This window comes from Dendropsophus ebraccatus, chromosome 5, assembly GCF_027789765.1.
Source record: "Dendropsophus ebraccatus isolate aDenEbr1 chromosome 5, aDenEbr1.pat, whole genome shotgun sequence".
NCBI lineage: Eukaryota > Metazoa > Chordata > Amphibia > Anura > Hylidae > Dendropsophus > Dendropsophus ebraccatus.
In genome coordinates, this window is record NC_091458.1 from 65,690,501 (window position 1) to 65,703,387 (window position 12,887).

Consider the following 12,887-nt stretch of genomic DNA (forward strand, 5'->3'; position numbering starts at 1 on the left):
TAGGATTATGGTAGCAGAGTGGGCGTGGCCTATTCTTTTCCGCGTAGTTTGTGTTGTTGCTGTCAGAGTCAGGAGATCCGGTTCGGCATCATGGACTTGTCACAGTATGAGCCGGCCAGCCTGCCGGACCTGCTGCCCCTCTACTACAGGAGGCTGTTCCCCTTCTACCAGTACTACAGATGGCTCAACTACGGCGGCGGTGAGCGCCATTATACTCCTACCTAGTGCTTCTCTTACGGGAATATCAGAGATCCGCACGGTATGAGGGATGACTAGCTGACTACTGTGGGGTTTCACTACTTCACCCCACGTGAATGGCGGTCTATAGTTTTTCCCTCCCTGATCAGCGAGCTATTGCCATTCCCTTAGATGTAAGGTTTGGACAGGTGATATGATGACTGGGACCTGATCAGCACTGGTGGATGTCCCTGAGAGGGCTGGCTCTAATTCCCTCAGGCACACTACCACTATGTCCCCATGATCAGTGGGCTCCCTAGCAGTTACACAGCATACGGATTGCTGCCCATACAGGACATCAGACACACTATGGCTGTGGGACTTACCGCCATATTACGTGCAATAAATGTGGCCTGTTGTGTATGTCGGTAGCTTTTCTTGTTGCGGAGGACAAACCATGAGACCTTAAAGGGGTTATCCAGTGTTTTAACAAAAAAATCTTATCCTTCTGGGTCTTTTAAAAAAAAAAAAAAAAAAAAAAGATATACTTGCCTACCCCTGGTTCCCTGTAGCTCCCATTCAGCTCATTTGTGTCTTCCATTACTTTCTTTCTGCTTCTGAGATGAGCAGGACCTGCCTGTTCAGCCAGGCAAACATAAGGCATCACTGCGGCAATTGATTGGCTTAACAGGTCCTGCTCCAATTGCAATGGGGTACCAGAAGCTGCAGCTGTGGATTTTACAAGAACAGTGGCAAGAAAAATGTTTTTTTTTTTTATCCTTTGAAGAAAATAGTATTTGTGTGGCATCTGATAATCCAGAATATAGCTTGTCTGCACCTGCACGAGCTCTGATCTGTAAGGCATCCTTCTGGTACATAATGGTGTAAGTTTTTCATACATCACAATTTCCATTTTTCACGCTTTTGTTTTTTCCTCCTTGTGTATAAAAGGCCTTAGCACTTGCATTTTTTCACCTAGAGAACCACATGACCCCTCACTTTTTGTGCCACTAATTGTACTTTGCAATGGCAGGCATAATTTTTGCATGAAGTAAACTGCAAAACCAGAAAAAAAAAAGTTCCTTAAAGGGGTAGTGCGGCGCTAAGAAATTATTCACAAAATAACACACATTACAAAGTTATACAACTTTGTAATGTATGTGAATCGCCCCCTTCCTCGTGTTCCCCCACCCCCGCACGTGGACCCGGAAGTGTAGTGCATTATACATACCTGATTCATGTCGTCCCCGTCCCCGATCTTCTGTCAATGATGTAGTCTTCGGGAGGCCGGCCGAATCGCTGCAGCCTTCCCAGATGCCTCTGCCGCGTCATCGGCTGCTCAGCCTTGATTGGCTGAGCATAACTGTGCTCAGCCAATCGCTGCTGAGCATCTGATGATGCACTACACTTCCAGGTCCACTTGCGGGGGTGGGGGAACACTGGGAAGGGGGCGATTCACATACATAACATACATTACAAAGTTGTATAACTTTGTATGTGTGTTATTTTGTGAATTATTTCTTAGCGCAGCACTACCCCTTTAAAATCGCTCTATTCCCAGGCTTATAGTGCTTTTATCCTTTGGTCTATGGGGAGGTGTGATTTTTCATCACTTTTTATTACAATTTTTCTGGATTTGATTACGCCGTTTACCGTGCGAGATCAGGAATGTGATAGTGTATTTGTTTAGGCGAATATGCATGCGGCGATACCAAACATGTTTATTTATTTTTATTTATAGAGTGGGCAAAGGGGGGTGAGTCAAACATTTATTAGAGGATGGGATTTTTTAGTAAATGTTTTTTTTTTGTTTTTTTTTTTACTCTAGACACCAGGGAAGGGGTAAACCCGCATCTTAAATGCAGTTGTCAACTTTGACAGCTGCATTTAAAAGGCTAATTAGCGGGCACGGCGGTCGGACCATGCCCACTAATTGCCGCGGTCCTGGGCTGCATATAGCATCCGGGATCGCGGCGGTTCAGAGCGGGGTCACCACGTGGCCCCCCTCTGAACTCCCTTAACTACGCCAGGACGTACATTTACGCCCTTGGTCATTTAGGGGTTAAAGGGAACCAATCAGCACGATTGTGCTGCACTGTATAGATCTAGTGTGCAGCTCGCTGAGGCTACCAGCCTAGCCTGCTTTATATCAGGGGAAAAATTAGTTTTATTCCAGAGCGTGTGGCTGGGAGAGGGGTGGCATCTAGTCATCTGGAGGGGGACTAGTCACGAGACTCTGTCAGCGTGCTCTGCGGGGATGATTGTCAGGCAGAGAGGCCACTAACGGGCCAGATTGGTTCCCTTTAACACAGGGCTATTCACAGGTTGCTTATATCTTGGATAATGGATTTTTATGTGTTTATAATAAAAGTACTCCTTTAGGGTATGTGCACACTACGGAAATCACGCAGATAACGTTCAGCAGATTCTGCCCCTTGCCCCCCAGGCGCGCGCTCTCGCTTGCAGTTCTGCCCGTTCCATAGGCTCCATTCTATGCTCAGGCTATGTGCACACTGAGGAAAAGGCGAGGAATTCAGCTCGAAATTCAGCTTGAAATTCCTCACGTAAAAAAAATGTGCAGAGCAAAGTCCCATTGTGTTCAATGGGTTTTCTGCTCTGTTGTTCACACTGCAGAATTTCCGAGCAGAATTTTCTGCTGTAGATCTGCTAGAGGAATCCTATAGTAGTCAATGGGGGGCTTAAATTCTGCTTGAATTCTGCCTGAAAACTTTCAGCTACAATTCCTCGAGAATTGCTCAGTGTGCACATACCCTGAGGCAGATTCCACTAGCCGCCCAAATAATTGATACGTTCTTTGTCTGGGTTTGGATAGGACTAGCACTCTGGTGTTACTGTATGTGGTGCCCACCTAATGTATGTAACGTTTTTTGACTGACGGCAGAATCCACCTGAGCAAAGAATGGAGTTTATGGGACGGGCAGAGATTCAAGCAGTAGCGTGCATGGAATCTGCTGGAAATTATCCATGTGATTTCCATAGTATGCATAAACCCTCATTGTTGTAATTGTGTAGGTAAAAAATCTGCTTTGTTTTTATTTCAGTTGTGAAGAATTACTTCTCCCACAGGGAGTTCAGTTTCACCTTGAAAGATGATATATACGTGAGGTACCAGTCCTTCAACACCATGAATGAGCTGGAGAAGGAGATGCAGAAGATAAATCCTTATAAAATAGACATTGGTGCAGTATATTCACACAAGGTCAGTAACGTGACCAACACAGGTTCCATCACAGAGACTGGTACAAAAGTCAGATGGTCCATATTAACCATGTGCACTTGCATCTTTCCCTGAGGCCACTACATCTCACTGACAGGGTTTATTCCCATCTCAAGATATTATTACCTATTCATAGGGTAGGAATACCACGCTGATCAGTGGGCCCAGCCACTGGGACTCCCACTGAGTTCTTTCTCATTCCTACTAAGTTACATCTCATGTTGACTGAGGGGCAAAAGGGTCTAAAACTTTTTTTTTTTTCTCCTCTGTCTGCAGCTTGGGGTATCATCATAGCACATGGGAGCACCCTAATAGCTATAATAATTGGTCTTTTCCTTTACTAAGAATCCAAATAATATATTGTTGTAAATTGTTTCTGCAGCCCAGCATGCACAACTCTGTGAAGTCGGGGACCTTTCAAGCTCAGGAGAAGGAGCTGGTATTTGATATCGATATGACCGATTATGATGATGTTCGGAGATGCTGCAGGTAAAAATGATTTAACCCCATAAACTACCCTGGACGTACCTGTACGCCCTGGCCGCCTGTCACCAGACAACCCTGGGCATACAGGTACGTCCTGGGTGTATATCCTTCTATGAAGCACGCTCCGCATGCTCATGCATCCAAGCAGGGCCCTCACTCCTCATGTATGGATAATTATATGTATATTTCTGTAATGTCTGCTTTGTGTCTATGTATGTACCCCCAGAATTGTAAAGTGCTGCGAAATCTGTTGGCGCTATATAAATAAAGATTTATTATTATTATTATTATTATTATTATTATTATTATTATTATTATTTTGCATTCTTTTTTCCAATTTCACCTTTTTATATTTTCATAAATAATATTTTTCGGGTTCCATAATACATGTTATGGTAGAATGAAAGGCACCATTACGAAGTACACCTGTTACTGAAAAAACAAGCCCTCACATGGCCCTGTAGATAGAAAACTGAAAGTGCTAGAGCTCTTAGAGGGGGAGGAGGAAAAAACAAAAGCGCAAAAATTAAAATTGGCGTGGTCCACTGGGTCATTTTGGGCTTGGTCCTCAAAGGGTTAAAAGGATATTTTGACAACAGTTAAAGCAGTATTCCAGGGACATAAAACCACCCCATATTTACCATCTCTGCTCCTCTGCCATTGCACCAGTCCCAATGAACAGCACTTCTTTTGGTCTGGGGTCATGAACTTGCCAGCTCAGCCAATTACCATTTGCAGCAGCATCCCCTTTTAGCTGATTGAATAAATGGGCAACTGTATGTACAGAAAGTACTATGCATCGGGATTAGGCTAGGTTCACATCACGATTTTGCTATCTTTAATGTATCCATTCTATGAAAAAAAACAGGTGGTAAAAACATATGCTGTCATATGCTATCTGTTTTCCATTGACTTACATTATTTAAAAAAAAAACTTTTTTTTAACATTTTGTAACGTACACAAATACGTAGTTGACCACATTTTTCTGTGATGTGAACCTAGCCTTAGAACTCTGTGACAGTATTGTGAAAAATATAGGTGTTTTTTATGTTTACCATATTCCTTTGCATATAAAAAAAATCCTTAGAAAATATCTTCAAAAGGAAAAAACGTGTTATATTAGAAAATTGTTTAAGTGTAACTATTATTTTTAAAAACTTCTGACATGTCGCTATGACATGTCAGAGGTTTTTAAGAATGGTAGTTACACTTGAAGTATTTTATGTATATGCAGATTAAAGGGGTATTCCACTCAAGCATAACTTTTGATATGTTGCTGCTCATGGTGAAACTAACAATTCCTTTTCTGCTAAAAACACAATCTGTGTGTGAGCCTTTCTGTCTTCCCTTCCCTTCTGACACAGCTAATGCCTTACTGCCTTAATCTGCAACATTGTAGCTTCTTTGTAATGCTGGGAGGGTTAATCTGAGGTCGAGTTGCTAATGAACTCACTGTAACCCTTCCTGTATTACAAAGAAGCTACAATGTTGCAGATAAAGCCCGTCAGGGACTTTTTTACATCAGCTGTCTCAGAAGGGAGGGGGAGACAGAGAAAAGATCACAAACAGCTGTGCGGGCTGTGGCTGCTGGAGAGGATGATGGCAGAGGAATGCTCAGTGTCCCTCCAGTGCCCTGTGTCCCTCAGTGTCCCCCTGCCATCATCCTCTCCAGCAGCCACAGCCCGCACAGCTCTGGGAGTCAGGTCGTGACATCACCATGTTATCCAGGAAGTGAGGCCTTGATGCAGTAGTAAGTGCAGGGAATTAAGCACTTTATGTGCATTTCCCGTAATAAGTGTATATTGGGGTTTTGTATAAATTTTAGGGGCAATACAATACTTAAAATAAAATTTTCACCGGACTTCTCCTATAAGGAACACTTTACATTGTGCAATGTTGATGTGTGTTCTGAATTTCTGACTTGACTGATCATTATGTGGTGTCTAGTTCTGCAGATATATGCAATAAATGCTGGACATTGATGACCATTGCCATACGAATCCTGGACCGAGCTCTCCGTGGTAGGAACTTTGTGCTGATGAGGTTCAATATTTTGTGTAGTGTAAAGTAAGGCTAATGTGTACTTGCATCATTTCACTGGAAAATAAATGGACAGCATTGGGGGTAAGATGACTTGATAATTGATAAAAAAAAAAGTTTCACTGTCTGTTGATGATCTGATTCATTTTCTTCTAATTAAATCATTACCCAGATCTATGAGCAGCTTCCCAACATTACCTAACACCTCATTGACTTATCATGAGGTCTTTCACATCCATCTGACTGAGACAATAGTGCAGCGTGCAGTGCCATTCTTTTAATCAAATCTGCCGATTTTACCTTATAGCATATATGGGGGCTTCCCATTTCTCCCCCAACAGATTGCAATGCTCAGCTAGGCCTTCATGTGTATGGGGTGCTTACAGTGTACCCGTCGTTATAACTTTCAAAATCTAAACCAACAATAGATTGTTGTCGTCATGCTGTAAAACAAAGCTGTACTTAACATAAATCCAGGTTCAGTCTCCTGAAGGCAGATTTTCTGACTTGTGCTGATTGAAAGAAACAGGCAAAACACAGGAATTCCGGCCAGTACAGAGAGTCACAGCTCAATGTGTCCATCAATCACATGACTGCCTGCTCTCCCTGAGCGCTCTGATGGCCTGGGTGTTGGAGATCAACATGAGCGATGTTAGGGATTTCTATATGAAATAAGGATTCTACACTGGGATACACAGGACTTCCTGTTTTCTGACTCTTTGAGAAAAAAAAACAGTCAGAAAACAGGAAGTGCCATGTTCTCCAATATAACTTAAAAAAAATAATGAATGTAAATTGCAAACTTGCTTTATAACACTTCTTCTTTTGGTTTAGATTTTGAAAATTATAACGACAAGTACACTTTAGGAAAGAAAACTGTTAGCTTACCTCAATACAACATTCTACAGCTAAATACATTGTATCTAATCTTTCTTAGACGACTTTGGCTTTCAACACTGTCTGTGGGTTTACTCGGGTAGAAGAGGCGTTCACTGCTGGGTGTGTGATGAGTCGGCAAGAAAACTCTCTCAAGCGGAAAGATCAGCCGTTGCAGAATACTTAACCATAGTAAAGGTACAGTGTTATGAAAGTGTGTTGTGTATATGTCAATAACTACAGAGTGTTAGACTCCGTTCTCTTGGAGCAAAACTGGCGGAATACCGCCAGCCTCCCTGTCATAATGACAGTCTATGGGAGGCTCGCTCGCCTCCTCTGTCCGTATGTATGCCATCTTACTTTATCTTTATTTTTGTAAGCACTGTACCTTTGGTATATTAATGCGTAAAGCTTTAAGTTTGGTCCTTGTATGCTCTTAGGGCGCCTTTACACACAGAGATTTATCTGACAGATTTTTGAAGCCAAAGCCAGGAACAGACTATAAACAGAGAACAGGTCATAAAGGAAAGACTGAGATTTCGCAACTTTTCAAATCCATTCCTGGCTTTGGCTTCAAAAATCTGTCAGATAAATCTCTGTGTAAAGGTACCCTAAGAATCCATAGCCTTTGGAACCCTGTGAGCACTGGTGAGCAGTGTTTTGGGGTGAAGTGTCCTTTTTACTTTGTTTGAAAGGTGGTGGCAGTGTGTGTTTTGAGGTGCATGGACTTGGGGTGTGAATTGTGCTCTATTTGCCACGTGAGTGGAAATTAACCCCTTGCAGTGGCATCCACATCACGTACAAGTGTGTACGTATAATGCCTTTTTGAAAATAATTCACAAAGATGACAGTCACACATCCAGTAGTCTTTTGTATTATTAGGCTTGTGTTGGTTCAGACTGTATATCCAAAAGTATACACTTTTATAGAAATTGGTCCCTGTTCTTGAAAATCTTTTATTCCAGCAATTAATAGGAGCAGACTCTTAACATACATCCCAGGATCTTTTCTAGTTCCCCAGGGCTGACTGGGTTTTTCCAGCATCCAAATGTCAGGCCCTGCAGTACTTTCCGTTGTTTTAAAGGGAAGGCTGGCACTGACTGCTGTGCATTTGTTCCAGTCAAGTATGACAGAGCCCCTGACAGAAATGTGAACATGTCACAGAATGTGTAACAGAGGCTTTGAGCCCAGATGTGAATAGTGACATACAAGTTTTGGTTCATTTGAATTCTGTAGAACAAAAAAATGAAGGATCTAATGCTTGGTTTTCAATATACTCAGTAACAAAGTTTTCCTTGCAGGGAGGAGAAGAAACCATAAAGAAAGTACATCTCGTAGATCCAATTCATCCTTTCATAAAGTATGTCCATTATTCTTTAATACCACTTCTGTTACTATTGTCCCTGATGGTCAAGTGTTTACTATTAACTCAAAATCAATTTATAAAACCTTCATAGTCTTGGAGAGGTCATATCCATTGTCTTACAGCGAAACTCTACAAAAGTTTAGTGGCTATTTTTTTATGGATTATTAATTTAGTATATCCTTAAAAGAGTTGTTTGTCAATGTGTTATCCTGGGATTAATGTATTCTGTATGTTACAGGAAATCCATTAAAGTTGTAGAGAGATACTTTGCACAATATGCCTTGGACGGTCAGGACATCCTGGAGAACAAGCAATGCTGGGACAAAGTGTTGGCACTTGTTCCCGAAGATATCCTTTTATCTATCTGTTAAATATGAATCTGTGTGTGTGTAAATAACTAATATATATATATATATATATATATATATATATATATATATATATATATATATATATATATATATATATATATTATATTTTTGAAGGCAGGATCGTTCACCTTAAAACATGGCTGTCACGTAGTCTGGACCCGGGGCAGTGTGCAATCCATTTTCTGGAAGATGTTTGGGTATCCATTGAGATGACCATGCCTGGTCGGTACTGCACATGACTCACATTCTGATTGAGGTTGCGTAATGTACCGCCTCAATGTGGTAGTCTCCAAAGATACCCAGGATGCACCAGGTTCAGACTTTGTAAATTGGAAAAAAAACTGGATCACTGGGACAGAGTTGCAGTGGGGTTTGCATAAAGGTGATCCAGAGCCACATTGAATTAAATGATTATTTATTGCAGGGAAAATCAATGTGGAACAGACAAATAACAGAATACTGCCACCTTAATGAATACTTTTTAATTATTGATTCAGGTGGCAAAGTATGAGTATTTTTTGTTTAGTATTTTATAGTATTTCTTGTTTGTAGCAACTATTTCCTTAATGTATATAACCACCATTGCGAGAGAATCTGCTGAATGACTTCCAGAAAGCAAAATCCTCTACAGATCGCTGGGAGAAGTTAAGGAAGAGTTTAACTGGCCTGGTGTGTAAATCGGCATGACCCTATATCATGCAAGATCTTTGTCTTTTGTTAATGTGTTATCCTTTTATTCCAGCTAAGGATGTCTGAAGTCATTTTAAAATGTTTGTGGGTTATGTATTGTATTCAGGTAAATGGGGTTTATCTTAAAGGGGCTGTCTTCATACTGCAGTCAGGATGTGTCAAAATTGTTGATTTATTTTCCTTTCATGTGTTTTATCCTTGTCTAGGAATATAAAAAAGGATCAAATTCAGCAAAGGAAATTATGTTACAATATTGCTATCCTCGCTTGGATATCAATGTCAGCAAAGGTGTGAATCACTTGCTAAAAAGTCCCTTCAGTGTCCACCCCAAAACAGGTACATTTCTAGAGTTTCTGGTTCTGAGCTTTTCAGAGGTTCTCCTATCTTTTAAAGTGATGGCCTGACACAAAGCACATGATTGGTTGGGGTCTAACCGTAAGGACCCCACCAATTCTGAAAATGAAGGTGATACAGCACAGGTGTAGTGCTATGCCCCACTTTACATTACAGCAGTGCTCCTGGCCATATGCCTTTGCAGGAACCACTGCTTACCCTGCATATAGGGTGGTTGGGGCCCCTCCGTGTAAAGGAGAAATGGTGATGGAGGTGCAACACTGAATTAGTCCCTTAAATCCTCTTGAGTTGTACAGTACAAGCATTTAAACTAGATCTGCTTTGTCTTCTTTTAGGTAGAATTTCAGTTCCAATCGATTTAAAGAAGTTGGACAGTTTTGATCCATTTGCAGTCCCAACAATAAGGTAGCTTCAAGCATTAGCATCCTAAGTTGACTACTTACTGACTGTTCAATTACATGGTCCTTACATGTAAAGGGCTTAAATGAAGATTTTACATTTACTGCCTATTATTTTTTATAATTATTTTTTTGGATTATATTGCATGATTTATCTCATACCCACTAACTAGAACTCTTGTGTTAACAGTGTGGAAGAGAGTGAGAGGGGGGTAATGGAGAGATGGTGAGAGTGGTAGTAGTGGCTGTAGGTGGCCAAGAGTGAGAGCGACTTCATTATCTGCATGCTTGCACCTCTCTTGGGGGGCACTGTAGAGGTTTTAGGGGGGCTGCATCTACATAATAATAGTTGATGGCATCATTCGGAGACAACCTCTGATACTGCATTTGATTGGTGACTACATGGCGGAGACGCTCTTGTTGTGAGGTGCGTAGATTAAACCAGATAACCGGGAGGGAGGTAGTGTAACAATTAGTCTTTACTGAATATCTAAACACACATTTTATGCAATTTTACAATCCAGTAGCTTACAGTTCTTGTTACTGGTGGCCAAAAAAGGTTATTGTGCATGTATAGAGAGGTTTATGGCTACCTGCAACCAAATACGTCACTACGGCACTGAGAGCAGTACAATCCTGTAATCTGGGCTTTCCTAATTGAGGCTGAGTCTTCCCTCCCATTAGCTAGGAAGCTTTCTTCAAGGTATCTAGTCTGGGTGCCAGCTGAAACCGTTCTTAGAAGGGTCAAAGGGTCCTTGTACATCCTACCTACATCCGAACACAGAGGCAGTACAGGGGACAAGTGAACCCTGCTTATGTCAAATATACTTGAGCCGGTTTACTCCGGGTCCTGGACTGAGGGTTCTCACCAACAGCAGCAGCACTGAACTCCCCCTTACATATCAGGTAGTAATAAGCGTATACAGACAGTGTTGTTGTTGGCCACCCTCGGGTGGTCACTTTGTATTTGTTTATTTAACCCTCAAGTCACTGGGGTTAAAGATGTACTACTTGTTCCCAATATACATACTATTTATTCCATAATGTAACATGACTTTCTTTTTTAATACTTTAGCTTGATATGTAGTGAGCTGGACAATGTAAGCACAAAAGAAGAGGACCAAGGTAGCCCTAATGAAGGAGAGCCAGAAATTAAACGACGAACAAGAGGTAATTTTTTTAAATTCTTTATTTAAATGAAGCAAGAACACAGTTGTGCGGGCACCGCCCCGCAATATGGTACGACAGGAATAGACATAAGGGTTGAGTGTGAACAGGCTTTTATGCTGAAATCAGGAGCTCTAAACTGTTGACTTTAAATACAACAATATAAATACAGCAGACAACTAGCCAGAGACCTATCACCAGTTAGTGTATCTGATCTTCACTGCTGTTACTATAGGTAAAATTTAAAAAAATTTGCTGCTAAATTTCTAAGCCCTATAGCATCCTTAAAATAAAATTACCTTTAGCAAAATAATGCTGACATTGGTTAAAAAAAAAATTTTATTACCCTATTTTCTCCCTCTAAAACCTGGGTGCATCTTATCATCAGGTGCATCTTATAAAGCAACAAATACGGTATGTGGTGCGCTCAGGAGCTTAGACTGTGAATACTGGATGCTATCAGTCTCAGACACTCTAAGTTTGGGGGGGTTGTCTTTTTTTTTTCTTCAAAATCCTAATAGATTATATAATTTTACACATTTATCCTGCAGATTATAAAAGAACCAGCTTGGCTCCATATGTGAAAATATTTGAACAGTTTCTTGATGAACTGGACAAGTCTCGCAAAGGAGAAATGCTGTTGAAAAGTGGTACGTAGAAACATTTTTGGTGTATTTTCTTTAAGTTGCTTTGTAGTGATAATACCATGTAAATGAACCTAGTCACAAGTGCCATGCACTCGTCTAACATCTAGTAACAACAACTAAATAATACAGTATATTAAAATCACTTTACAAGTATAATAATCTAAAAGTATAACATTAGGTATTGGTGCTATCAAACTTTCTATCATTTGTGATAGGCTTTGGTGGTTGCAGTAATGTATATGTTTATGTGGAATAATCTGAAGATATATTACACTGAGTTTGAATTAATTTTTGCCATTGCATTATACAGTAATATATTGAATATAATTTTTTTCCCTCCCCTTAGATCTAAAGAAAGAGTTTTGAAGTTCCTGAAAACATCTCAGTCCTTGGCACACTACCTTTTAATGGCCTGGCTTCCCTCAATACAGACAACAACTTGTATTGGATGTAGTTTTATGATCCTGTTATTGGCCATTGAAAGGACAATTTGTATTCTAGTTTAGTACAGTTTCTATACTCACATGTGCTTTGATCTCATACATCGGTTGCCTCAAACAAATGTGTATAATTATATTCACCAGCAGAGTATAGAGGCTCTGATTATTGCACTTCCATTGTGTTTGTTCTTATTTTTCCTTGATCTTTATTGGTGTTTCCACATTTATATGGAGTACATTCACAAACAAGGAAAGGGCACAGTTGTGATTCAGAGCCTGATGTTAGCAGACACAACTGTAAAGCTCACAAAACCTATAATGCTGTGTATTCATTTATAAAAAAAAAAATAATCTAAGGGCACCTCTCTGCTCTTAGAACACAATATATTTTTAAGCCTATCAAATATTATTATTTCTGAATGCATTGCACAGACTCCGCAAGTCCTCCCATTCAGAGACACAGCAGGAGGGAATCTGTAGTGTGAATGGGCTCTTAAAGGGGATGTTTAGTTTAGATAATCTCGCTGATGGGTAGAATCCCCAACAAAGGCCAAAACTACTGTAATAAACACTGGAGCTTTTTCTCCCCACTGTTTGTTCTTGTTAAGAGGGGTTAGTCAACTTGTAAGGATAGGT

The 12,887-nt window shown here is 40.6% G+C and overlaps 1 protein-coding gene across 1 annotated transcript; it reads left to right on the forward strand.

The window, feature by feature from the left end:
• Window positions 1-5: 5 nt before the first annotated feature.
• On the forward strand, window positions 6-12,422 carry PRIM1 (DNA primase subunit 1). Its single transcript, XM_069970427.1, has 13 exons — window positions 6-199; window positions 3,240-3,397; window positions 3,798-3,904; window positions 5,850-5,923; window positions 6,880-7,016; window positions 8,120-8,178; window positions 8,423-8,532; window positions 9,136-9,224; window positions 9,452-9,581; window positions 9,935-10,004; window positions 11,073-11,167; window positions 11,716-11,814; window positions 12,158-12,422. Exons 1-13 carry the CDS (start codon window positions 91-93, stop codon window positions 12,175-12,177), a joined length of 1,257 nt encoding a protein of 418 aa, XP_069826528.1. The 5' UTR covers window positions 6-90; the 3' UTR covers window positions 12,178-12,422.
• The last annotated feature ends 465 nt before the right edge of the window (window positions 12,423-12,887 follow it).